Source organism: Mesoplodon mirus, assembly GCF_964341445.2.
Source record: "Mesoplodon mirus genome assembly, chromosome: 2".
NCBI lineage: Eukaryota > Metazoa > Chordata > Mammalia > Artiodactyla > Ziphiidae > Mesoplodon > Mesoplodon mirus.
In genome coordinates, this window is record NC_138977.1 from 89,898,372 (window position 1) to 89,926,239 (window position 27,868).

Below are 27,868 nucleotides of genomic sequence, written 5' to 3' on the forward strand. Positions count from 1 at the left end.
GATATTTGCCAGGCAGATGAGACAGGGCTTAGCGGAGAGGCCAGATGTGCCCCCAGATGTGGGGAGCAGGTGGGCAAGGCGTGGTGGGGTGACATAGTCTGGTGTGTCTGTAACTGTGGCTTTCAGGAAGGAGGTAGGGCACAGAGAGACAAATGCCACATGGAAAGTTGAATGGAAAGCCGGGCCAGGTCACTGACATCCTTGTGTATCACACTAAAGAGTTTGTTTTCATTCATTTATTTAATGAATCCATATATCGACAACCTATTAAATGCCAGGCCTTTAGAAGACAAGACACATTTTTGTTGTTGTTGCTCTCACGGAGGTAGGGGTATAGAAGGGGCAGACAGACATTAAATCAATAATCACACAAGCAATTATTTAACTTTGTTTGTGATAAGCTCTCCTCTGAGAAGGACAATGCCTGTGTAAGGAAAGAGTTTGCAACAGGGAAGTCTAACTTAGTCTAGGGGTCTGGGAAGGTTTCCACAAGGAAGTGACCCTTAAGGCTGGGACCCAGGTAGGATCTGCTGAGCTAAAGGGGGGCTTGTTTGGGTGGGCTTGTTGGGTAGGGTTGTTAAGAGCGTTTCAGGCAGATGTGAAGTGGGCAAAGGTCTGGAGACAGGGAGTTATGCGGTGCTTTAGAAAAACAGAAAAGCCTGCAGCCATGTAGACCCTACTCAGGGGAGCCACATGATCATACTTGGGTTTTAGGAACCAGCCCCTGGCTGTAGCATGGGGATAATAAAGGCACGTAGGACTGGAGGTAAAGAAACCAGTTGGTGTGTTGTCATCACAGATCTGGGGGGAGTGTCAAGGTGAGAGCTGAAGCTGGGACTGTGTGGACCAAGAGGATGGAATGGACTTGACAGATGTTGAGGGGCCAGAAGTGGCTGCACTCAGTGGGCAATGATTAGATGTGGGCAGTGAAGACTCCTGGGTTTCTGAATGGAGCAACGGAGCAGATAGTGAAATGGAACTCGGGGGATCAGACTGGGTGGATGGAGAGGATTAGGGGTTGCTACTGAGTTTCACTGTAGGCATAGGCATTGCTTAGTTAGAAGTGCCTATGGGGATATCCAACAGGCAGCTGGATGTGAGTGTAAAGTTCCAGAAAGATTTCAGAGCTGGAGGTACAGAAGCAGGAAATATCAGCAATTAGGTGATGGTGGAAGCCATGACAAGTGACACCTCACACGGGGAAAGGACATTGAGTGAGAAGACAAGGAGGTCTGGGATCAAACCCTGGGAAACATAGATATTTACCAGGCAAACATAGAAAGAGGAGGTAGAAAGAGCCTGAGAGTGACCAGAATCGTAGAAGAATCAAAAGGAAGTACGTGCTGTATGGTCCCTATTTGTCCAAATCTATTCTCCAAATTGACTTTCTCCCCCTCTCTGTCCTGCTCTGTGGCCTGGAAGGCTGACCTCTGTGGACTGCATCAACAGGCTGTCTTGCCCTCTGGCTTCCAGAGGTCAGCCACTGGGAGGCTGGAGGGTGAGGAGAGAGAGAGTTCAGGTGGTGATCCTCTTGGCTTCCTCCTACTAGACAATGGATTCTTGGTGGCTGTGTTCCTCTACCAAAGGTCACAGCTCCTGCTGTGCACCCGTAGCTGCAATTCCCCTTGTCTCTTCAGGCCTAAGTGTGGGAAAGGCTTTCTCCTATTTATTACTAGCCTTTAGGTCCTTCACCTTCCCTTACTAATTTCCCTTCATCCTGTCCAGTTCTTTCCAAATGGTTCTTTCACTAAACTCTCTCTAGTCATCCCTGTTTCTTGCCGTCTGGGTCCTGCTGGGATCCTCACCTTTACAGAGTTGTGTCACAAAACCACAGAGAAAGAATGTCAAGTTGGGAGTGGCCGACAGTGTCCAAAGCTCCAGAGGTTTTACCTGATGAGAGTGAAGAGTCCATGCATGTCCCGTTGGAGGTTGTTGGTGACCTCTACTGGCATGGGTTAAAGGAACGGTGAGCTGAAACCTGACCACGGTACGCTGGTGTGTCAACAGACAGTTGCTGACCATTCCTTGGAAGAGCCTAGCTATAAAGGAGAAAAGAAGGTGGTATTTTGAGGGAGTAGCAGGGTGGTGTTTCTGTTCTTCAATGTGAATGTTGAAGGGACTTGAGCATGCTTATTGCCTGTGAGTAAAAGCCATTAGACAGGGAAAGCTTGGAAGTGCAGGAAGGGGAAACATGAGTGGATCCACACCCCAGGACCACAGCAAGAGCAGAGGGATTGACATTGACCAAAAGAATGCAGACTTGTTAGACTGGAGGAAAGGCGTGAGTGTAGATATGGTTATAAAAATGTTTACTGCATGGGGTAGGGGCGTGAAGGAGTTTCCTCCTGATAGCCTAAATTTCCTCAGTGAAAATTCAAGGACAAGGAAATTTCAAAATAGCAATTATGAACATGGACAAGGAGGGAGAAATTGATCAGGGACCAGTGAAGACTTCAAAAGTTTGCTGAAATAAATGAATAAATTATTGATGTAAATGATATAAACCAGAATATAGAATGTGAGATGAGGTGAGAATGTTGTGAGATGAAGCTGGAAAGGGAGGATATGTCTAGATTATGGAGTTTGGTCTTTATATAGACAATGGAGAGCTATCAAAGGTTTTTGCATAGTGGACAGATGGATACGGTATAAGATTGTTTGGGGGTGAGTGGAGTCGAGGAGAGATACTAAAGGTCACAAAGAGGCCTCAAAATAATCTAGGTGATAGATAAGGGATGTGCCTTATTTGGGCATTGAGAGTTGAGATCACAAAGTTAAGAGCTACTCAGGAGTTGGATCCTGTAAGACTAGTGGTGATGCCCACAGTTGGATTGGGAGGTCCTTAAGGTCATTCCCCCCAAACTCCATCACGTTCCATCTTAGTCTATCCTAAATATTCAGTCTAAGTAAAAAGAGGGTGCTTTCTCTGCAAACACTGGTTCAACATACATCCAGATTTTCAAGCCTGAATGTCTCCTTGCAGAGACAAATTTCCACTGTATAGAGCTTAGAGGCTACTCAGATTTAGGAAATGAGAGAGGAGTCAGAAACTTTAACTGGCTTTACTGGGTGAGTGTCATGACACTATTGACCAAGGAAGAGGATGTGGGAGGTCATGATCATGAGGGAAAATGATAGATTTTGGCCCCCGGAGGATCTACATGGATTTGGGCAATTGGGGTGGAGAATGGGAGTCTGGAGCTTGGGAGGAAGGTTGGGTCTTGCCGTGCAGACCTGGGCGTCACCTGTATAGAGCTGGCTGTGAAGCAGTGGGGTCCAAGGAGAGTGGCAAAGACTGGGAACAGACCCTTGAGGAATGCTCTTCAAGAAGACAAAGCAGAGGAGAAGTGTCAGGAAGGAAAAGGAGAAATTGTCAGAGAAGTAGGAAGATAAACAGAAGAACACAGCTCCTGAGATCCCCAATTGGAGAGTCACTCCGAGGAAGGCCTACTCAAGGGTAATGGTGGAGTGCCTTTTTCTTTTACAAGAAACGTCACTTCCCTTCTTGAAAATTGATTTTTAATTTACACTTTGTTCTACAAAATGGTCCCTCCTTTAACATTGCTTTTAACAAATATTTAGAATTGCTCTGAATCCCTCCAATTTTTTAGTTTCCTCATCAAACTCCAAAAGGCTGTGCTGTTCTTTGTGCAGAACTTGTTAAAATCTCTTCAGCAGCTCCGTGTAAGTGCTTCAATATGCACTAAAAATGTTACTTGAATTCCCTTTGATTTTCAAGGTGAACGTCCTTGTCTTTGTCATAGTAGATCTGGTCCTCACATAGACAGCCAACAACCATCAGGTTTCTCTGGGTCTGCATTTGAGTATAAAAATTAGAACCAGGGCTTCCCTGGTGGCGCAGTGGTTGAGAGTCTGCCTGCCGATGCAGGGGACACGGGTTCGTGCCCCAGTCCGGGAAGATCCCACATGCCGCGGAGCGGCTGGGCCCGTGAGCCATGGCTGCTGGGCCTGTGCGTCTGGAGCCTGTGCTCCACAACGGGAGAGGCCACAACAGTGAGAGGCCCGCATACCGCAAAAAAAAAAAAAAAAAAAAAAAATTAGAATCATCTTTTCCTAACTGCAACATCATCAGTGTTAAGTTTTAATGTAAAATTTATTAATTGGAACCTTTGATGTTCAAATATCTCAGTGCTTTCCTACCTAAATGATCTATGTCTTGTGAATGGTAGTTTTCTATTAGAATTAACTAAACATAGGGAAGAATTTAGAGAATCAAATTCATTGATTCGGCTCTGAATGTTGACCCCAAGTCTCTGTCACTGAAGTGCTCCTGTGTTCTTAGTGAACTGGTTTCATTTGGAAGCATCTATAATAGTGGTACCTGGCTCTTGACACCATCTTCAAAATACCCCTCCCACCACCCCACCCCCTTTCACACTGAAGATCTAGTTCATCACCACAGGAGTGTAACAATTGTGTTTGGCTTATAACCTTTCTGGAATCACTGTCCTCAAGAGGACATACAAACCCCTCATCAGTGTCCATTCATGTTGTCCTCTTCAGAATCTTGTCGTGAGGGTCTTAAGTTCTTCCCCACAGCGATCTTGGAAGGAATAGTGCTTTGAGCTGTGTCTACTCCCTGAACGTAAGGTTCATATTTGCAAATGTCTGCATCTCCTTCACCACAGGCACTCTCATCAGGATCTGAGGGAACTTCAGAACAACATGTTGGTGTTTGTGGTAAAAGATCCACATTTGAAAACTCCAAGTCTCTAAGTGAGCATTGCCACTCTACTGCCTTGGATTGAAGAGCTGTGACATAGTCGTAAATGGACATGCCTGGGATCTCATCACTGCAAGGACTGTTGCCCAGTGACCTGGGCAAGGTCAATGGATCCTCAAATTTATTGGTGTCAGAGCCACTTTCCGGATGAGTCTCGTACAAACCGTAGTCTGGATCAGAAATGAGAGTTTTTCCAGAATGATCTTCCTGATTCTCACATTTCCCCAGAATCTTCTGGAAGGCGATGCTGTCCTCAAGACTCTCTAATGACACGACATTGTCCCTCCTCTCCCCTGAGTCCTCGTCCCCCAGGGGCTCGTTGGCTCTGCAGCTCTCCTCACCATGTGCCTCTGCTTCAGCCACATTTCTCCAGTCTTCTGAACTTGTTGAACTTAGAGTAAATAAAGACCCTTCGTCAGAATCGGTGTCCAACTCGTACTGAGCGTCAGGCGTGTCCTTTTGTACTAGTTCCTTGTTAGCAGGAGTCACATGCAGGTCATGACCCCACCCCGGAGCGAAGACGGGTGGGGACGGGTCCGTGGCCCCTGAGTCACTGAGCGTGGCCGCTCCGTAGTGGGCGAGGGGCTCTTCCTCGTCACCGGCGCCCTCGAGCCTTTGCTGCTGTGCGCTCAGCACATTCTCCTTAGAAAACTCCGAAGGGAAGTGTGGAGTGCCCCCTCTCCCCTCCTTCTCTCCAGTCCTCAGCGCTTTTGTACGCGCCACCATTTGGGAGAGAGGCGTGGTCATCTCCCTGGGGAGGGGTGGGCCGAATTCGTTGGAATCCTTACGGATTGAGCCAGGGCTTGTCTGTAATCTGGCAGCCACGGCAGGGATGCCCACTGAACGCTCACTGAGGGAATCTTCCCCAGCCACAGTGTCATAATTTACTTCTCCAGGAATATCATACCTGTAGATGCAGTCCTGTCCCGCCGGCATTAGTTGGGTATCATCAGCATGCGGCCGTCCGCGGAGAACGGGCCGGGCCGCACCGTGATTTGGGAGCGCATTATCCTTCCCGCTTCCTGCCCCATTGTGGTCCCCGCATCGTTCTCCGCCCTGCCGACCGCCAGCCTCCTTTCTGCTTGGTGCCAGCGTTCTCGCAGGAGTGACAGCCGCGTATGGGGCTTGGTTCTCACAGAGGTTTGGATCGTGGAAAGTTTGGCGCAGATCCATCCTTGGCTGCTGCATGTTCCCTACAGCTTCGATTTCATCGTAGAAGCCCTGGTTTGAATACACGTTCCCTGAACCTGGACTTTTTTTCCGGCATCTCTGTTGCCACAGTCTATCCACATAAGGCCTCGCAAAAGCCCCCAGGCAGAAAGCCACGAAGAACGTGATGGACACTGACAGGCAGACGGCCAGGGCCAGGTCCTGGGAAGCGTCCTCCCTTCTGCCAGCAGCTTGCACGTCCCCGGTGCTCCTAACCCTTCCTGGCAGCCGCCTCTCCCTGTCACTGGTGTCAGAGCCCGCAGGGTCCTTCTTGCGCAGAGTGGAAAAGCGCACATCCCAGGGCCTCTCAGCTTTGCTCGTCGTGAGGCTTTTCGTATGATTCAGATTAGTGCGAGGAAGGTGGGTCTCTCTGGACACACGCCTTGTGGGTGTCCACCAGTATGCCTCCTCCTTCCCTGAGAGTGGGGGTAAAAGCACATGCTGAGTTGACACGGGAATGAGATTCCAGTGGTTTAAAAAGCATCTGTGGGTCCTCAGTCCTTGTCTAGCTAGATTTAAAGTGGGTATTACACGATTAGCAACTTTACTGGCTGATTGCTTGATTGGTTGTCGATGCCGACAGCATGTGTCAGGCTCTGTGCACACTTACACAAGGCTCTCAGGCTCGGGTCTGCTGCTCCCAGGCCCAGGAGACTGTGTTTCTTAGGCTTCCTGACTGACTACTGCCCACAGGAGAAAGGAAGCCAGTCTGTAGGGACAGCCACATTGTTCCTCCTTTCTCCACAGCCTTCCCTACTTACTGCACGTTTACGAGAACATTCCATCAACCCTCTGCAAAATCTGCCTTGGCCACACCTGTGTGTGCTATATCATTTCCTCACCATTCCTCAGTGCTGGCAAACAGCAAAAATATTCAGGTTTCTCTGCTGGTTCCTGATATTCTGCCCTCCACACTCAGAATGCCAGTGTGGCTCTTACAGGGCGATGAAACAAGTGTGGCTGACACCACTAAGACTTCTCTCTAATCTTCATGGATTTCTCCTAAACCTAAACATGGTAAGCATGGCCATGTCTCTACTTAATAGCAGTCCTGAATAGAACAGAGGCCAGGACTCATTCTTTAAAAAATGACTCTTTCCCCGCCCCCACCCCCACCCCAGTTAAGAGTTTGAGAATTAGCCAAGATAGTTAATAGTGGGGGGGGCAGGGGAAACCTTTCCAAAATATTCAGTTGCAGTAACATATTCTAGCAGTTTGGGAGAGTGGCAGGGAACAAATCAAAGAAAAATATACTTTTGAAATATGTGTGTTTTGTGTATGTGTAGGATTATACTTTCAGAGGGTTAGCTAGCATTTTAAATAATTATGTTTCAAATTTTAGAAGTCCTTTCTTTGATCAGTTATTTTATTAATATTTGGGATAAAAATATGACATTTTGGGGCTTTAGGGAAAAATTCTCTCTTTGTGAAATTTCTGGTTTTGACCAAATCCAGTGGTTTCTGAGCTAGCTGAACTAGGTTTCTCTGACCATGTGAAGAAACTCGTTCATGAACTGAGGAGAACAGTTAGGTACCAATGATTTTTCTGTGATACAGCCCAAGGATGACTAATGCCATAGATCGGCACTCTTGCTTCTGGAGGGACTGTCATTGTTTCAAATGAAACTAAATTTTTCATGTCTCTTTTCTGTTTAAATGGAACCATTTCTGAGAGAAGAGACTTACCAATAGACTTGTTGCAAATTGCATTCCACTTTTTTCTCCAAGATTCAGAAATAACATTTTGGAAGACTGCCACGTCATAGTCACACTGCCACTGGTTAGCAGCCAAGTCAGCCTCCAGGTGGGGAAGCTCTAGAGCCATGATCATCATCGGCAGGATGGCGGTCAGAGCATTGTTGCTGAGGTCTACAACCTGCTCGAGAAGAAACAAATTGAGGACAGTCTGTGAATAAAGACATTTGGAGACAAAATAAACTAGTTACAGTTACTGTCTATATCTCTATGGAAGCAATATGAATTTAGCACTGATTTCAGAGGCAGAATACTGGGTTTAATTCTCTGCTCTGTCCCTAAGAACTCTGTGAGACTCAGCAAATTGTTGACTCTCAATGAGCCTACATCCCCACGTTGTTCTGAGGATTAAATGTATGTGAAAACGTTAAGTATGGTGCCTGTATTAGATGCCCAATCACTTTCCCTTCCTTCTTTCCTATGAATTGTGATTTGTACTGTTCGATATAACCTAGATTCCCAGTTGTTATGAAGGTCTGGAATTAGAGATCAGGTCTTGAATGTCTAGAAGCACTGTGATCTTGAAAGTGGCAGGAGATACTGGATGATGAGGACATACAGCCCAGAAGAACTGTGGTTGACTAAAGGTAGCAAAGAGAGTTCTTTTGCATCAAGTATTATCTTAAAGGTAATAGTACATTTCTCTGCATCTATGGCTACTCAGTATAAACAAAATGACTAATTTTCCTAGTCTCATCAGAAATGAAGAGGAAACTGGGGAACAAAAAGGATTCAGTGACTCTAAAAACACAGAGTAGGATCTGTGAAGCTGGATATGGCAGTGGTGTAATGTGGCCAGGACAGCAGAGTTAGGTATAGCTCTAGCTACCATTTGCAGAGCATTGCTGTGTACCAGCCATCCTACTGGGTGCTTTACGTGCATTATGTCTATTCCTCCCAACAACTTTGTCATTTCCCCCTTTTTACAGAGGAGGAAACTGGGCTAGGTCACAGTATATCCCATATAATCCCTACTCCTAAGGCTTGGTACCAGGTGCTCAGAAAATAATGGAGGAATGAACGAATGAGTGAATGGCAGAGTTGAGATCTGATCTGGCTCTGTAGCTGAGTGCCTTCCACTCCAGAACACAGCCTCTCGGATCCTGAGCTCCCACTGCACTGGAGTGAAGGGATGCGCAGAGGAGGCCTGAAGCATGAGCCACCAGAGTGGGGTCATGGGGTTTGGGAGAAAATCATAAATGCAAACCTCGCTGAAAAGTAAAAAAGAGGGCCATGGATGAAAACCATGGAGGCTGAATGTAATTCAGGTCAATTGTTTAATAAACATCAGGGAAAAAGCAGCACTGGCATCTTGGGTTATATAAATTCCTGAGAAGAGCTTACTCAGACAGACACTCAAACAGCACCATAACCAAGACTCAGTAGTGAGGGGGACCTTTGCACTGTTGAGTAACCAAGCACTCTTGACTCCCAAGGGAAGGCTGTCAAAAATAGGAAGTAGGAGACTGGGACCAGGAAGGAAAAAAAAATCACAACAAAACTTTGCTTTGGCCTGGCCTTGACTAGTATCAGTAGTTTTCTATGTACCCCCTCAACAAAAGGATGAAATATTCTAATGTTTTGGGGGGTATTTTCTTCTTAGTGCACGTCTGCATTTTTTTTTTCATCCTAGCAGCTATTATATTATAAATCACGAAACTAAAAGCAAAACAGAAGAGAGGACAGAAAGCTAATCAAATGATTCAGGAGGAATAATTTCTGAGAAGAGATTAAAACAGAATAGTCCAATTTGGCTAAAGAAGTGGCCATCCACTGTCATTTGAAAAGAGTGTACATTATAGAAAGATTGGGAGAAGCATATAATGTTGCTAACAAATCACTGCTCTAAGAAGAATGGCAGAAGAAAAGGAATGCTTACTTGAAATGCCAATGAAACATTTCATTCTACCTGCACACGATGATGAATTTATGCTTTGAGAAATCTATCTGGTTTCTGAAAAGATTCCCACGTGGAAAGACACGTAATATATAATGCAAGTATTAAATACGTCTCCTGGAAAAAAACCCAACTACATCCATTTTAATATTTGACTTTCTGGTACCAAATATGCTCATCATGTTCCCAAAGAAGTTTTTAGAGTTATTGCTGAACAGGCAGAAGGGTTAATAGAGAAGGAGAAATTGTATGATTCTGGGCAGCTCAGGTAATTTAGAATTACAGATGATTCAGAACATTCTTGGGCTTGTTTTTTAGTTTGCCTGGAGCATCTATTGCCTGTGAGCTGCAGAAGACTTATAAAGCACAATAAAAATGCACAGGAAATAAAACAGGCACAGGGAAATTACACATACAAATATAATCAGTATACAATATACTAAATGAGGTTCCCCGGCAATCTGACAGCCTGTTTGTGGTGAACCGGGAGCACTGCCAAGTTAAGTGGACTTTCTCGTCTGCTCTTATAACTACGACGGCAGACAAGTCCCCAATAACCTGCCCCCATATTCACACCATCTGGGTAATCTCCTCCCCTTGAGTATAGGCAAGACCTGTGCCTCTCTTCTAACCGACAGACCATGGCAAGAGCTATGGATGTCCCTTCCACGATTACATTCCATAAGACTGTGATGTTCTTGCTAGCAGGCTCTCTCCTTTGGGCTCTGAAGCGAGCTGCCATGCTGTGAACTGCCCTGTGGGGAGGTCCACACAGCAGAGAACTGAGGGCAGGCTTAGGCTGCCAGCCAGTAAGGAATGGCGCCCGAAGCCCAGGAGCCCACGTGGAACTGAATCCTGCCAACAACCACGTGGGCTTGGAAGTGGATCCTTCTTCAGCTAGGTCTTCAGGTGAGACTCCAGCCCTGGCCAACACCTTGATTGCAGCCTTCCCCCCGCCTTTTATTATTATTTTATTAATAAACTTTTTTTAACATCTTTATTGGAGTATAATTGCTTTACAATTGTGTGTTAGTTTCTCCTTTATAACAAAGTGAATCAGTTATACATATACATATGTTCCCATATCTCTTCCCTCTTGCGTCTCCCTCCCTCCCACCCTCCCTATCCCTCCCCTCTAGGTGGTCACAAAGCACCGAGCTGATCTCCCTGTGCTATGCGGCTGCTTCCCACTAGCTATCTATTTCACGTTTGGTCGTGTATATATGTCCATGCCACTCTCTCACTTTGTCACAGCTTACCCTTCCCCCTCCCCATATCCTCAAGTCCATTCTCTAGTAGGTCTGTGTCTTTATTCCCGTCTTGCCCCTAGGTTCTTCATGACATTTTTTTTTCTTAGATTCCATATATATGTGTTAGCATACGGTATTTGTTCTTCTCTTTCTGACTTACTTCACTCTGTATGACAGACTCTAGGTCCATACACCTCATTACAAATAGCTCAATTTTGTTTCTTTTTATGGCTGAGTAATATTCATTGTATATATGTGCCACATCTTCTTTATCCACTCATCTGATAATAAACTTAAGAACAGCTCTAACTTCTCTCTTTCCCCCAGAGCAACTAAACCCAGCTAAAAGCGGGTGTGGCCTGGGGTGCAGAGGGCGCTAGGAGTCATAATCCTCTTCATCCTCTGCCTCAGGTGCTGAGGGGCCCAGGGGGTGGGGTGCTGGGGGCAGAGGCAGAGTCGAGGTGAAGGGCATGAAGGGTGTCAGGGGGGCTCTGAAAGTGGGCAGGGGGCTGGCTGGGCTGGGATGGGGCCAGTGGTGTCTCTTCTTCTCCGTCAGTATCTGTGTCCTCAGACATCCTCCTGCTGTGAGTCTGTCCCTGACAGCTTCTTGACCTTGCCTTTGCTTCGCATCCCACCATTCTTCCGGCTGCTGCTGCCCAGCTTCCGGCCCCTGCGGGGACCCTTGTTTCCATCCATGTGGTTGTCTTCCTCATCCCCCTACATGTCAGGCACGGATGCCACCAGATCCTTCAAGAAGTCAAACTGCTGCTCCAGCTCAATGCACTGCTTCCGGTGGGATGTGGTCACGGGATTGGCGTTTCAGGACTGGGTTACTGGCAGGCCTTCTTCCACAGTGACTCCAGGAAAAGCTCGAGCGCCCAAGAGAGGATGACAGGCGCGGCCGCCACCACCTTCCCAATCTCTTCATCCGTCTACACGATCTTCTTGATCCGGGCCGGTGGGAGCCACACGTTGTACCTCCTCTTGCTCGGCATCTCGGGGCCTCTCTTGCTGCGCCGGGCCCAGCGCCACTGCCCGCAGCCTCCCGGCCCCTGGGCCTGCTCGTCGCCCACCTGTCCTCCGTGGTTTGACTGCAGCCTCGTGAGACACCTTCAGCAGAGGCCCCAGGCAAGCCTTGCTTGGATTGCTGACATCAGCAATAGATAACTAATACACCTATCCATGATCATCATCTAGCCATTCATTCCTTTGTTTATTCAACAAGTGTTTGTAAATACATGGTATGTACTGGACATATGTTAAGCATTAGAAAACAAAATAGACATGATGTGTGTCCTCAAAAAGCTCACCGTCTGGTAGAAGGGTTATGGGGATATAGGCATTAATGGCTAAACCATACCTAAAATGAAATAATTGCAGTTTCCATACATGCAATATGGAAAAAGCATAGTCTACTATACCTGTGTATAAAGGGAAACTAATTCAATCTGGAGACCCAAGGAAGGCTTCCTTGAGGAGTAGTAAGAGTTAGCTCTTCCAGGCAAAATGATCAGCAATAGGGGAGGGCTTGGGGTGAAAACTAGGCAGGGATGCAGTCAGCAGGGGAGGGTGGCTTGAAATGAGGCTGGAGGGGCAAGCAGGGGCCAGGCCCGTGTCGTGAAAACTTACAATCAGATTTGTACGTTAAAAGAGTAGGGCGACGCAGCCACTTTAGCATTTCTATATGTAGTCTGCATTTATAAAGGGCTTATTGTATTCCAACTACTGTTCAAAGCACAGTCTATGGATTAAAACATTTAATTCTCACAAAACTCTATGAAAAAGGAAGCAATTTACCTCTCTTTTACAGTTGAGAAAACTGAGGCACAGAGTGATTCGGTAACTTACCCAAGTTCGTGTGGCTGGCAAGCAGCAGAGCCTAGGTTTAAACTCAGGCAGCTGGCTGCAGAGTCGACCTCCCTCACCACTGCGTCACTAGTCTCCGAGAGAGGACGGGCTTGGAGGGCCATTCTGGTTGAAAGGGGCGGGGGCGAGGTTGGGCATTTGTCTTGCAGCTATGCTTGAAGAGCACCTTACATAAAACTGGGAAAACGCCAGCTGTCTGCATTGATGCTCTCTAAGGTGACAGCCATTGGCCACATATGGCTATCGATCATTGACATATGGCTAGTCCAAACTGGGATGTGCAGTAAGGTTAAGATACAGTCTGCCCTCCATATCTGTGGTTTCTGCATTCTCGGATTCAACCAACCATGGACAGAAAATAGTTTAAAAAAAAAAATTCTGAGTGTTCCAAAAAGCAAAACTTGAATTTGTCCTGCGCAGGCAACTATTTACATAGCACTTACATTGTATTTACATAGCATTTACATTGTATTATTGTAAGTAATCTGGAGATGATTTAAAGTATATGGGAGGATGTGTTTAGGTTATACGCAAGTACTATGCTATTTTATATAAGGGACTTGAGCATCCACGGATTTTGGTATCCATGGGGGTCCTGGAACCAATCCCCTTGGACACCAAGCATCAGCTATACACACAGGGCTTTGAAGACTCAGTATGAAAAAAGAGAATGGAAAATATCTCATTAATAATTTTTATATTGACTACATGTGTAAAAGAGAATATCTGGATATATTGGGTTACAAAACATATTAGTAAAATTAAATTCACCTGCTTATTTTTACTTCTTAAATCTAGTTACCGAGAACATCTAAAGTTACATATGTGGCCCACATTATGCTCTATTGGACGATACTGGCCTATATAAAGAATGGGGGGGTGTGGTGCAGGTTACAGGGACGGGGGATTCAAGCTTCTCCTAAGCCATCTCTAGGTCCTGGTGTTTCTAAAGGAGCACTGAAGGGAGATTTTACAATATCTCTCCAAAGAGGAGGAGAGAGGAGGAAGGGGCTAGGAGGAGAAGGGGCTGAAGCTGCCAAAGTTAGAGCAGGGCTGTAGGTGTTACTCACACTCCCAGCTGTCAGGACCTCGGTGAGATTCACTGCAAGGTGCCCGAGAGACAGGCACCATGCCTCCAAAATGTGACGTCGATCCCCCCAACGTGGCTCTGATGTTTAGAACTGCGTGTGGCACGTGGTAAGTGGGATGCAAGGATGAGTTGATATCATTATGATTTGTATTATTCTGTGCCCAATTTTGATGTGGAAGCACCAGGGTCACTGGCCTTCAGAGGCCCATGTGGTCCTGGGCTATATGGGGTGTAGAGCCCATTTAGGCCCATATAGTCCAAATTGCATAAAACCCCAGGGACCTTTGACTGACCTTGTAGTTCAGGGAGGGAGTCTTGCTAATAACCGAGATTTAATTTCTTGCCAACTGGTAAGTGGAAGCTTGGAGTTGGGTTTAATTAGATTTAGGAAAAATAATGTACCAATTCTTGCTGCTGAGCATACATGTTCAAATAAAATGTCCACATTCATGTCCACTACTGAGGCCTTGGATTTTTGAGGTAAGAGAGAGACTTCAGCTCTTTTAGGGGAATCTTAAAATAGACTTATATTTTTTGATTGGTAGCCAGTACTACTGGGCATGAAGAAACTCTTCAATGGAAATATTCTTCTAATGTAATTGCCTATAGTTCTGCATATTAGAAATATTATAAACACTATTTTCTAACCTGTAAATTTTTTAGGTCCTTGAAGGCTTCTGGATGAATTCTGAATATCTTGTTACTCTTTAAATGGAGGTTTTCTAGTTGCAGGCAGTTATGAAAACCAGACAAACCAATTTGCGTTATCCCATTGAATGACAGATCCAAACTCTGTAATGACTTCAGTTTCCATAGCCCTGTTAAAATTAAAAAGCAAATTGAAATATAAATTGGTGGTATTTACCGCAGCATTGTTTGTAATGGTGGAAAACTGGACACAACTTAAATGGTTCACGACAGAGAAATGGGCAAAGGATGGTATATCAATACTACAAAATACTGTGTAGTCTTAAAAGAGAATGGGATAGATCAACATGAAATAACTGAACAGGAAGGAAAAGTTAAGTTGCAGGAAAGTAGAGTATAATTCCAATGTTCTTGGGAAGAAAAGCCCACATGCAAACATACACATATGTTTCAAGAGAGCAGAGAAGAAGGCCTGGAAGCAGATGAACTAAGCTACCAGTGGTAGCTACACTTAGAAGTAGGATGGTGGAGGGAGGTGAAACTATGCTTCTATTTTATACACTTTTGAATTCTTCCTTTGAATGAACATGTGATAATGTTATAATAAAAGCATCAATCAAAAATCTAACCTTGATTGAATGAAACGGTAAATATGATACTTGCTTATTTGATTGAACTATGGGTAAAACTGGATGATCTTGCTATGGTTATAGAGGAAAAAGTTGTTTTGATGCTTTATTTACATGGATGAATTCTTCCCCTTTTAAGATGTTCTTATTCTATTTTGTAGCTGTATCCTTTAACTACTTATTGTTGATATTATAACTATTTTTTATACTTTTCAAAGGTAATATGTTATAGCTAGAGGTTTTATTTTCTGGCAAAATAATATAATTGAGTTTTGGTCTCTGCCTTTGTATTTCACTTGATTCCAGAAGTAACCATGAGGCCCATTTGGCACTGAAGATAAAGGTTGAGAATGATGTGCCAGCCACAGCAGTCTTCCAAATTTGAGTTCCCATATGAGTCTCACATGGAAGCCCTGCATTTTTACATTTCCTTCTGCTCTGTTCTCACACATAGTCTGTGTCTTTAACAAACTACTACATAGCAGATCAGGTTGGTTCAATTCCAGAAGGGTTTATTCCTTGTCTACTATCTGCAAAATATCAGTACTTACTGTAAGACTAATTATGCAGAGAGATGATGACCTAAATGAAATGGCTGCACATCTATGTTCTCATTTGCTCATTTCAGCTGTACAGACTAAGCAAAAGACCACAAGGACGACAACTCAGTCAAAATATTATGAGCATGGCACTTAGTGCTGAGGACAAAGACAGCAGAGAAACTTTGTGTCTGGTTGCGTGATAAGACACACACACAAGAAAAAGTTATTAGTTATATAAAGCAGTTTTACCCCCACTATTGACTGTAAAACAATTGTTGTTTGTCAGCCTCTCCATCAGATGATTAGTCCTTTCAGGGCAGAATTCACACCTTTGTGAACACTTGTAATGCCCAATATATAATATACATTCAATAGGCTAGAAGTCACAGTGTTTGACCTGCACAGAGATTTAAAAGTTGTTGAGCCAACATCAAAGATTCAATACAAACATGTACATTTCTAGCTTCTCTTGAAAAATAAGTCTCAACTGGCACAAGACTTTTGGCTGGAGCTGAATGAGGGCTGCCTGCTATGGATGGGGCATGCACTTATAGAAGAATATGATGTCTCTATCAAAAAATAGAAAGACAAAGGATAGGCCAAGAAGCCTGCATGTTTAAAAAAATGAGAGAGAGCCAAGGCTGAGATTCAGCTGGCATACGCTGGTGAGAATACTTCCATATTGGTTCATAAATAGCCACTGCTGAGCCACTGTGTGTTGCCCCGCTGCTCTAGGCACTTTAGTCTATTCTCCCTTCCACCTCTCACCCAGAGCAGGATTCTGCTTCATCATTACAGCCAGGAGGCATCCAACTTGGGAACCCAGGCTAAAGGCCTCTTGTTAAATATTTTGAATATAAGCTCTGGAGAAAATACATTTCTTTCTGGAGTGAAGAATATTCCTACGTGTTTTAATATGCAAATGTATGGGTCTTGAGAAAAAAATGCAACACAGAAGCTGATATGAAAGAAGTTTCTTAACATTTTCATGATAATTGCCTGACCTGTACAGGGATGTGAGCTCATGGTCCCTATCATATCTAGTACTTAATTGAATTGAATAAGTACCCCAGGAGTTCAGTGGAGAGGGAGACCATGTCTAGTTTGGTCTCTATCAATGGACAGGGGTGTGTTGAAATCTCCAACTGTAACAGTGGATTTGAAATGGAGCTGGACCTTGCAGGGCCTTCTCAGGGACAGACCCCTGTGTCCCTGGCCTCTCATTTGTAGAAAAGCTTTAGCCTCCTAGGGCTTCCTCAAGTTCCAAAGAGAAAATTCAATCACAGAAGTGAGAAAATGTAGAAACAAAGGAAAACAGTCAAGCAAGACAAAATAATAATAGTTTATAAAAATAGAATGACCATATGGTCCAGCAATCCAACTCCTGAGAATATACGCAGACAAAACTATAATTCAAAAAGATACATGCCCCACTGTGTTCATAGAAGCACTGTTCACAAGAGCCAAAACATGGAAACAACCTAAATGTCCACTGACAGATGAATGGATAAAGAAGATGTGGTACATATATACAATGGAATACTACTCAGCCATAAAAAAGAATGAAATAATGCCATTTGCAGCAACATGGATGCAACTAGAGATTATCATACTAAGTGAAGTAAGTCAGAAAGAGAAAGACAAATACCATGTGATATCACTTATATGTGGAATCTAAAACATGGCACAAATGAACCTATCTACAAAACAGAAACAGAGTTGTCATTGCCAAGGGACGGGGGGAGGGAGAGGGATGGACTGGGGGAGTTAGGGGTTGGTAGATGCAAATTATTACCTTTAGAATGGATAAAAAACAACGTCCTACTGTATCGCACAGGGAACTATATTCAGTATCCTGTGATAAACCATAATGGAAAAGAATATAAGAAAAGAATGTATATAAGTGTATAACTGAGTCACTTTGCTGTGCAGCAGAGATTGGAACAACATTGTAAGTCAACTATACTTCAATTAAAAAAACAATAGCTATAAAAAAAAGTCAATGACCTTTAGTTCCTCCTCAAGGGTATAGATAATATCCTGAGTCATAGCCTTGAGCTGTTTTGCAGATACTAAGACCCCACCAGGTGGAGGGAGTTAACTGCATGCTGACCCCATGAGCAAATAGACCCCATGGTTGGAACCAGAAGGTTGATGATTCCTGAAACATCACCCTGTTTCTTTGCTATCAACCAATCAGAGAATTGCACATGAGTGGATCACACCCTGTGACCCTCTCCCTCACCCTGTCTTTAAAAACTCTTCTCTGAAAACCATCGAGGAGTTCAGGCCATGTGAGCATGAGCTGCCTGTTCTCCTTCCTCGGCACCCTGAGGTAAATGTTGTCTGTGCTTTCCTTCACCACAACCCGGTGTCAGTAGATCGGCTTTGTTGCACATTGGGCCAGCAGACACAAGTTAGGTTTGGTAACAGATTTGCTCACTTCTCTTTACAGTTCTGTTAGGTTTTTCCTCACATATTTTGACAATCTATTGTTAGGTGTATTCACATTAGAATTATTATATCCCCTTCAAGAACTGATCCCTTTATCATTAAGTGGTGCTTTCTTTATCCCTGAAGTCTCCTTTGTCTGAAATTAATATGGCTACTCCACCTTTCCTTAGATTACTGTTTCTCTAATGGCATATCTTTCTCCATCCCTTTAGCTAGCGGTTTTATTTGTAATACCAAAAAAGACAGCTCAAGTGTCTGCTGACAGGTAAATGAGATTATCCACACAATGAAATTCTACTCAGAAATAAAAAGGAATGCACTTTTAATACATACAACAACATGGATGAATCTCAAAATAATTATACTGAATGAAAGAAGATACATCAAAAATAAAAGAATGTGTTGAACGATTGCATTTATATAAAATTATAGAAAATGCAAATGAATTGATAGTGACAGAAAGAAGATCAGTGGCTACTTGGGCAGGGGAGAGATGATGGGTGGGAAAGATAGATTGCAGAGAGGCATGAGGAAATTCTGGGGGGTGATGGATAGTTATCTTTATAGTGGTGATGGTCTCACAAGTCAGTGTGGTTCAGAGAGCCAGAGGACAGACCAGAGCACTCAGAACATGGAGAATCAGGGGCCTCCAACATTATACAGGCCTACAGAAGTATGAACTGTAGTGCAAGATTGTTGGTGAGTACTCTGAACTTTATACAAACTCTGAACAGTTGTAGAAAGAGAATGAAAATCACCTTCAGTTACTCATTGTACCAGAAATCAAGGAGGTGATGATTATTATAGCAAAGACTAGGATGGGAAACAGAATTAGATACTCAGGCTCATCAAATGGCCCTAAAGGAGAACTAACACTTTTTGAGCACCTGTTATGTACAAGGTACAATGAGAGATGTTTTACATATATCATCACTCTGTGTGTTATAGCTTTTAAAAATGCTATCTCTAACCCTCACATCAACCCTGTATATATCACTATCTCCAGTTAAAGATAAGGACCAGGAAGCTTTTATGGGTTAAGTGACTTGCTTAAGGTCAATAAACAAGCAAATAGAGTAATACAAGGCATATAAAAGTATAAAAGATAAAGTAAAAGAGTAAATAGGAAGAGTGGGACCAGAACATGCCCAAACATGGGCGGGGGGGGGTGATTTTGAACATGGAGAGTTGTAAGAATATCCTCTTATTTGATTCCCTTCTTAATATGAAGCTAAGATCCCCAAGAAGGGAAACTTCTGCACATGGGAATTAAGACTGTGAAGTTCAGTTACTCCTCCCACATGAAGATTTTCCTTTTACTTCCAATTTTAGAGAATTAAGGTTCAATGTTATTAAGAGAACTGGTGGAGTCCTGCAAATGACCTTTTTTTTTTTTTTTTTTTTGCGGTACGCGGGCCTCTCACTGTTGGGGCCTCTCCCGTTGCGGAGCACAGGCTCCGAACGTGCAGGCTCAGTGGCCATGGCTCACAGGCCCAGCCGCTCCGTGGCATGTGGGATCCTCCCGGACTGGGGCACGAACCCGTGTCCCCTGCATCGGCAGGCGGACTCTCAACCACTGCGCCACCAGGGAAGCCCAAATGACCTTTTTGTTTGGAGGTCTCTCAAGATGGAGTTGGAAAATTGGGGTAAACTCTTCTATGACACTTGGCTGTGTTTCTCAATAAGAGAATATGTTCTTTTACATATTTTGCATGGCGAATCAATGTTGAGGAGTATTCAGGTGAGTGAAAGAGGCTGTGAGGTGCATTAAGAGCTGGGGCTTGGACATCAGAGAGTACATTTTATGTTTTGAGAGAGTCAAATGTTGGGAGAGGCATATGGAGGCACTTTTGTGGAGATGGGGTTATTTATTGAACTGCTTTCTGATGCTCACATAGGCAGGAATTTGATAAGCCTTTGCATTTAAAACGCCAGAGGCAGTTTCATTATTTCCAAGAAATTATCTCAGTGTCTATGAGAAAAAAGGCCGCAGAGGGCATGCCCAGACATTACACCATCTTAGAAACATTCCTTTGGACTCTGAACTTCTTAAGTGGTCTCCCAAATTCGATAATCTGATAACATAAAATGATGATATTCAAGGGTTATGGCTTCAAGTTCAAAGAGTATTAGGAATTGGAATAGAGTCTGGAATGATCCTGGATAAGATATTTGGGTCATAAAATCAGCCCCTTAATGTGGTCAAATTTATATAGGTGAGCCAAAGACCTTGACCTCTTAGCTTAATGATATACATTCATTTTGTTACTTTAGAACCTGAATTGGTTTGGAGAACATTGGTTATTGGTATTTCCATAATCCAAATAGTAATCAGGATGAAAGGTTTAATTCCCTACAAATGAAAAGAATACAATATACTTTTTTTTCCAACAATACGCTGGTTATGTTTTTTTCTCCTCCACCAGTTTCAAAAATCAGGTATTATTTCATCTCATTGATAACATATTTATCTCTTGGATTCTGGAATTTAGTATGTTAATGTGAGGCTGTCACATCTGGTCTTTCAACCTCACTGGAAACTCAGTAAGATGTTGGTGCTGATACATTTTCAGGCACTTTGTGGGCACTCCAGAAATACTGTTTGATACTGTTTGATGAAAGTGGGATAGTTTAACTGGAGACCAATCCCCTTGTTCTCAATTTTTTTAAACTGATTTTTCCATTATTAATGCTGTACTCCAAGAATATGGGAGGAAGGTGGAATGATCATGAAGGTTAAATTCATGGCTGGCTTCTGTTTTGTGAATTGCATTGGCCAGTACCTCCTCTGGGTGTTTTCCCAACATGAAGCTTATTGGTAACATCACAGATGATCAGCATCAAGAAAGGAAATCAGCTGACACTGGGCTGGTTAGTCAATGTGATCTTGCACCCTTACAAAAATGGGCTTTCGGGCTTCCCTGGTGGCGCAGTGGTTGAGAGTCCGCCTGCCTATGCAGGGGACGTGGGTTCGTGCCCCGATCCGGGAAGATCCCACATGCTGCAGAGTGGCTGGGCCCGTGAGCCATGGACGCTGAGCCTGCGCGTCCGGAGCCTGTGCTCCACAATGGGAGAGGCCACAACAGTGAGAGGCCCGCATACCGCAAAAAAAAAAAAAAAAAAAAAAAAAAGGGCTTTCCACAGTCAAAGCAACTTTTCACTGGCTCTATAAACTGTCACCATATTAAGACATGTGAAACATGATTTATAAAGGTGCTATAGGCCAATTGTTTGATTGCTGCTTTCTGAGAAATCTCTAATTAATCATCTTTAGATGAGTGCAAACACCTATGTAAATAGATACAAATGATTCTCTGCTTATGAATTATAGTGGGCTAGGAGTCGTATCTACTGCAATAATTAGTTAACATTGTAAAAGATAACTTGAGATTCAGACAAAAACAAATTTATCATTTGTTTCTAAAAGACTGTTATTCTCAATTTGTGCCGAGAGTAATAATAACTAATATTTGCAAAGTACTTTAGAAGTTTATGAAGTACTTTTCTCATTTTAATAGCTACTATTTATGATGCCAAATACTGTGTTAAGTTAGGTTCTTAAGATACATCTTTCCTTTAAACCTCACAGTTCTGAGTAAATATTACATTATCTAGACATTTCCTTTAAAAAGGCGTAGGATAAAGGAATCAAAAAAGAACAGAGGTCAGGAATAGGATGGCACCTCAGGGAGCACCTCTCTTACCAGCTTTTTCCCTCGAAAATGGGATTTCAACATCAGAGTTACCCAGCCATAGTCACAGAATCATAAAATGGGACGGGATGCCAGAGGGGACTCTAGTCCCTAATAAGAACTGAAAGTGTATGATGATTACAGGAAAACAAACCGCAAAATGCTATGGAGAAAAGAACTCTGAATTACATCCAATTAGATTCCGGGCTTACAGTGGACCTCCATCATCAATCTGTTTCATTCATCTCTCCATGGTTTTATTTGCTAGAATTCCATTAGAATTTCAGATAAAGGATTTACTCATTTCACATCTTTTTATCCCCTCCTTTGCAAGCTTAACATATTTCCTGATATTCTGGGAGGCAGAAGTTTAACTTGGGAAAGGAGGATGGGACTGCATCTGCATTTTATAGGGATATTTGGTCCTTAAATGAAATGTATTCATCCTAACCTCCAGTTAGCTCTGGAGAATTCATCTGCCTTAAGGAGATATAGTCAGCGTTTCTCTATCTACTGTTATGGTGGGATAATATTTTGACATATTAAGCTTTTACCTGTCTCTATTTTCCTTGTGACCTTTCTCTCTGTTCAAGCAGAAAGTAAAAGCTCTGTGTTAATTGTTCCAGGGGAGGCACATCGCAAGGCAGAAAGCAGAGGCAAGCAGAGGCGACTACAAGTCTTTTTGGCTTTTGTTTTCCAAAGGCCTGAATCTTTAGAGGAAAGGAATTTCTAGATCTAGATAGAGAGTTTTGAAGAAACAAAAGCAGGTAAGAATTTTCTCCAAACTGAAAGACTGAAAAGAAACATTCTCTGGCCAGAGGGGGTAAGGGACACACACACATACACACACACACACACACACACACACACACACACACTTTGATGCCTTGTCAGGGTATAAGATTCTAGAGCTGCGGTATAAATCTAGGAAAAGATAAAGGAAAGCCCATGAAAAACTGATGTTAAGTGTAAGTACCCCTACATCCCATCACAACTGACGCTAGCAAAATGGGGGCTCAGAATCAGAAACTGTGCTGAGTTATAAACAGCAGAAGGTTATATCTCTAGTACACTTGAATTTGTGGGTTGAGATTCACATCTACCATACTAGTTAGAAAACACAGTTATATCATGTGGATATGTGTAGCTTTAATGATGTTCGTCAGAGTTATAGCAAACAAAATGGAAATAATCTAAATGCTGTTTGATTGATCAGATTATAATATATGTATATATTAATATGAGATTGCTTAATTATGTAAAGATGTTCAAAATATTCTGTGATATAAAATTATGTTATGAAATATTTTGGACAGTAAATCCAATTTTGAAAGAAAAATATATATGTAGGCATAAAGAATAAACTTGAAGAATACATATTACATGAGGGACTTTAATGTTTCCCTTTAAATTTTTCTTTAATTCCTAATGTTTTACAAAAAACAGGCATTCCTTTTGTAATAAGAGCAATATGATAAAAATCATAAAATAAAACGCAATTAGTTTACACTTTGCACTGAAAATACATTACACTCCTTTTATGGGAAAGTTCAGGGAGAGAAGACTCCTGTCCTTCTCACACAATTCTGCTGCTGTGGTGACTGAAATGGTAGTCTCTTCACCTGCCAGGCTATTATAGTGAAAATTATGCTTAAAACAAGATACTGGAGAAAGCAAAAAATAAAAGAATACATAAAAAAATAAAAGCATGAAATGAAAGAACTGAAAATGAGAAAAACTAAATATGCATAATTTGAGATGGAGAAAAATGACAATATCCTTACACTTTCTTTTTTTAGCATAAGATCTTATATAAAGTAAGTACTTAGCAAATAGTGACCAAGACTGAAAACAGACAGGGAAAGGAAACTGTCTAGCACTCCTGAATATAAAAAGGAAGCTCTGGTTTATGAATCTGATACATTTTCTAAATAAAACATTGGTGGATTAGTTAAGGAACTCCAAAATGTAGATTATTGAGTATTGGAATGGATGAGAATTTATTATAATAGGAGGGTATGTGCAGTTCTGATAAGGAGTCCTACTTTGATTTGATAATAAGGAAGTTTATATATAATATTAGCATATATGTAGTCTACATTTGGAGGAAAACTAGATAAGAAGATGTAAAATGTATTCGGTAAAAATAAAAATTATAAATATGGTAACACTTAATTTGCATTGTTACATATTAAAAGTATCTGAAATACTTATTTCTCAGTGCTTTTCTGTAATTAGTAAAAAAAAATACATAAATCAAAGTAGGTAATTTAAAATCACACATTATTATTTAGTACTTAAGTACTTCCTAGTATCTCTTGACAAATCCATATAAGATTAATGTAAGTTATAGCAATGGGAGATTAAATTACATTGACTTTAAATTCCACATATTATAACTTAAAATTCCACTAAGAAACTCCTTTTATTATATTTGCTCTGATCCAATTGCTTTACTTTCAGCTGTTTCCTTGAAGCTGAAAACGAACCTGGAATTCTTATTGACATAAAAATTAGCTCTCCACATACTCACTGTTTCTTGGTCTAGTCCATCTTTTAAAGTTGTACTTACCCTTGGGAATGTCACTGAGTTTATTTCTTTGAAGAATGAGCAACTTTAGAAATGGAAGCCCATTTCTCAAGCTGCCTCTGTGGCGTTTCACCCACAAGGACTTAAAACTGAGTAGATCCAATGACACGGAGTGAATGGCATTGTTGCTGAGGTTTAATATTTCCAAAGCATGAAAATGTGCAAGAGAGCTTAAGGTTATTTTCGATATGAGGTTGTTACTGAGGTCCAGGTGTTTTATATTCCATTCTTCTTTTTTCATGTGAGTTTGTAAGAGAACCCTAAAGAAACTGGAACTTACATCCACTGTGGCTGCTGTCTGTGATATGTCCACAGGTATTTCATGCTTTCCAGCAAAAGAACAATTTGTCAGAATATATCCGTTCCATTGGCACTCGGAATTGAATAAAATACTGCTTTTTCTTGATGGGTTTGTCATTGTGCCAGTAAAATAAAGACCTATAACCATGGTAATGACTCTGAAACGTAGGTTTTTCATAATGCCTGGAGAAAGAAAAATTGACTTATTCAAAGTAACTTATGTAAAAACTAATAGCAAATAAGCAGAAATTTTAACTTTCAATTTAAGATTTAGGAAAGTTATCTTGCCTTGATCGCCAATTTACATGGATGTTTGATTTCTTAGACAGTGGGGCAAAATGTAGGTACCAAAATGGTAAACAGCTTTAGTGTAAAATTACATTTATGCCACAATTTTAAAGAAAGAACATCTCCTGATTTGTCAAAAAATATGTACTCACTTGGGCCTCACCTGTGTCTGCTTTTCCAGGATTACTCACCCTGCAGTCTGCTTTGGAATGAGGGAAACCTACCAAGATTAAAAACTTTTCTGCTTCCTTCCTGGTCTTTAGTACCGAGCAAAGTCTATTATCCTTATTTTACAGCACGGTAATCAGCCATGTGCTTTATCACATGAGTGACAAGCCATACAGTTACACCAAACCGTGGAACTGTATAGGTGGAAAGATCAACTCATGAAGGAGACTCGATTTTTTTTAATGACCAGAAGAACTACAAGCTTTGTCTTTGTGGCTTTTGTGGTTTTTCAAATCCACTTGAAACCATTTAGATATCTACGTTAAAAAAAAAAGGGTTATAAAAAGGATGCTCTCCCTAGGACCCATGAAGATATAATTAGATACAGAAACTCAAGTATCTTTTTCACCAAAGATTCTTGAGAAGCAATTGAAAGCTTTAAAACAAGTATCTACAAATCACAATGCCTGAATGTATACACACAAAAAAATTTTAAGAGTAGATGAATGACTTTTGTGACTTGTTTTAATTACTAAATTCCATTAAAAGATCAGTGTGTGTACAAATAACCACATTACTTGGCACATAGGTTTACAACAAATCGTCCCTTCCATTCTGTTCCAATGGCAAATGGCACCACTCTAGTTCTCATCACTAATCTGCAATGCTAGAATGGGCTAACTGGTTTTCCTGTCACTGCCTTTCAATTTTCCTTCTTGCTTCATCCAATGAAATTCCAGAGGGTTACTTCCCCATAGTACTGTTTTCCCATATCATATCCTCATTCAGCATCCTTAAAGGGCTCTGCAGTGCGTACAGTCCAAATCCCTCAGGTTGGCTTCCCACGCTTTGTATTATTTACCTAAGTTTATGAACTAGTTTTAAAAGTACATGTGGAGCAACTGCAAGATGGGGCTTGTGCACCTCAGTATATATGTAGATCTCATGCAAAAATTAGCTTTTAGTTCACTCCAATTCCAAGCCCAATGCCTTTTCCTCTCCTCAGTCCAAATCCTACATATGCCCTTCCAGATCCATCACAAATCCTATGACCTGAAGACCCTTCTTCCTGCTTTGGCCTCTATTTTGTTCAGAAATCTTTCAGTAAATATTTATTGAATGAATGAATGCATGTTAGTAACATTCAGTTTGAAAGAATATCAGTACTGTCCTATATTGCTATTGCTTTGCATTGCATCTGTTTTAAACAGCCCAAAAGACTATAAGCTCCCAGATGGTAAGGGCCATGTTTTCAGACATACATACATACATACATACATACATATATATATAACTTCCCCCCATGTTTTATATTTTTAATAGTCTTTAGTCTGTCATAGGACTATGCTATCTATATATCTATATATAGGGCTATATCTGTATTATCTACCTATCTATCATCTATTTATCTCATCTATGTATCTATATATTTTCCCCCATGTTTTATATTTTTAATAGTCTGCAGTCTGTCATGCTCTGCTTGGATAAATGCATGCAATGGATGAAATTTACCATGTAACTTTTTAAACTTTGGTTTCATACAAGGTCAAATCTGCCATATTTTGAAAGGCACCTAAGTTCCGGTACACATGGCTATGAACTGCAAAGGTGCCCTACATGGAGGAGTGATTTATTTTTAAAGTGTGCCTCTTATGCAATACCAGAAATTCAATTAATTTGTAGAGTCAGAAAGATATTTGTTACCATATTCAAAGCTGCAATCATTACATACGTAATTATATAGCGAGCTAATGTAACGACATCAGCAACAAAAAAAGATTCATCATTCATAGGCACACTACAATACTGACGAGAAACGTGGTTGGAAAAAACTTCTTCTTAAGGGGACTTAAGTAAGATTTTCACTGACCTGATTCTTTCTAAGTTGAAGAGATTTATCTATAACTAATAGTTTTGAGTTCAAAACAGCTAGATAAGCATAATCTTATATCATAAAGTGAAAGGTATTCATTTGTAAATTTTAAAAAATATTATATATGTATAAAACAAACTTATATGTATTAGGTAAGGAACACCTGAGAACTCCAGAAAAATTTTCTGAGGATATTGGAGACAATTACATGGAATGTAAATCTTTAAATGGACATATTCAAGCTGAAGTATGAGGAAGCAGAAATACTGGGTGTGTCAGACAGTGAGACAGGGAGAAGGCAGTAGAAAAAAAGTAGAAAGGAAATGAAGAGTTCATTCCTATATAAAAGAAAGAGAAGTTACAACAGTTAGAAGAAAAAAAGCAGGAGAGGCTAGTTTTGTTAAGATGTAGAAAGAACACAACAGTAACACTGTTTCTAAGGCATACCTTTGATCCTTAGGGATTTTTCAAATGGGTCTCTCTCTGAATCAAGCCAGGTGGGGATTTTAGACTTGAGCCTTTGAGGCTCCACCCATCTGCCCTGGAGCCTGCCCTGTGGCAAACCTTCAACCCTTTCATCTCCAAGCTCTGGCCTCTTGCAGAGGTGACAGCAACAGACAGCGTGGTGCACATTCCCCTGGGATACTGGGGGAAAAGTCAACAGAGAGAGGCCTTCTGCAATGCAGAGGGTAGGACTTTCCAGACTGGGTCTGTACAACTTCTAACTTTAAGCTCCAGGATTCCAGAGAGATTACATAAATACTGGCGGCGTCCAATTCTCAAGCTGTATTTACATTCAGCACGTTTATATGAGTAAGTAGAAACCTGCTAATATTTTAACAATTAAAAAATTAACAGCAAACAATTTTACAG

General features: G+C 41.9%; 1 protein-coding gene and 1 pseudogene across 2 annotated transcripts; both read right to left on the bottom strand.

The window, feature by feature from the left end:
- Positions 1-3,531: 3,531 nt before the first annotated feature.
- LRRC66 (leucine rich repeat containing 66) lies at positions 3,532-27,785 on the bottom strand. The gene is made up of 5 exons (XM_082638491.1): positions 27,443-27,785; positions 24,349-24,849; positions 14,460-14,629; positions 7,640-7,829; positions 3,532-6,369 (listed from the first exon to the last, which is right to left on the bottom strand). Exons 2-5 carry the CDS (start codon positions 24,842-24,844, stop codon positions 4,496-4,498), a joined length of 2,730 nt encoding a protein of 909 aa, XP_082494617.1. The 5' UTR covers positions 24,845-24,849; positions 27,443-27,785; the 3' UTR covers positions 3,532-4,495.
- LOC309813631 (dr1-associated corepressor-like) lies at positions 11,191-12,168 on the bottom strand (annotated as a pseudogene). The gene has a single exon. The product of its transcript is annotated as a dr1-associated corepressor-like (transcript).
- Positions 27,786-27,868: the final 83 nt, after the last annotated feature.

Coding starts and splice junctions, on each gene's coding strand:
- LRRC66 (XM_082638491.1), bottom strand. CDS start 24,844: ATGAAAAACCTACGTTTCAGAGTCATTACCATGGTTATAGGTCTTTAT. Junction 14,630..24,348: donor ACTCAGTGACATTCCCAAGG/GTAAGTACAACT, acceptor TAATTTTAACAG/GGCTATGGAAACTGAAGTCA. Junction 7,830..14,459: donor AGGACCTAAAAAATTTACAG/GTTAGAAAATAG, acceptor CTTCTCGAGCAG/GTTGTAGACCTCAGCAACAA.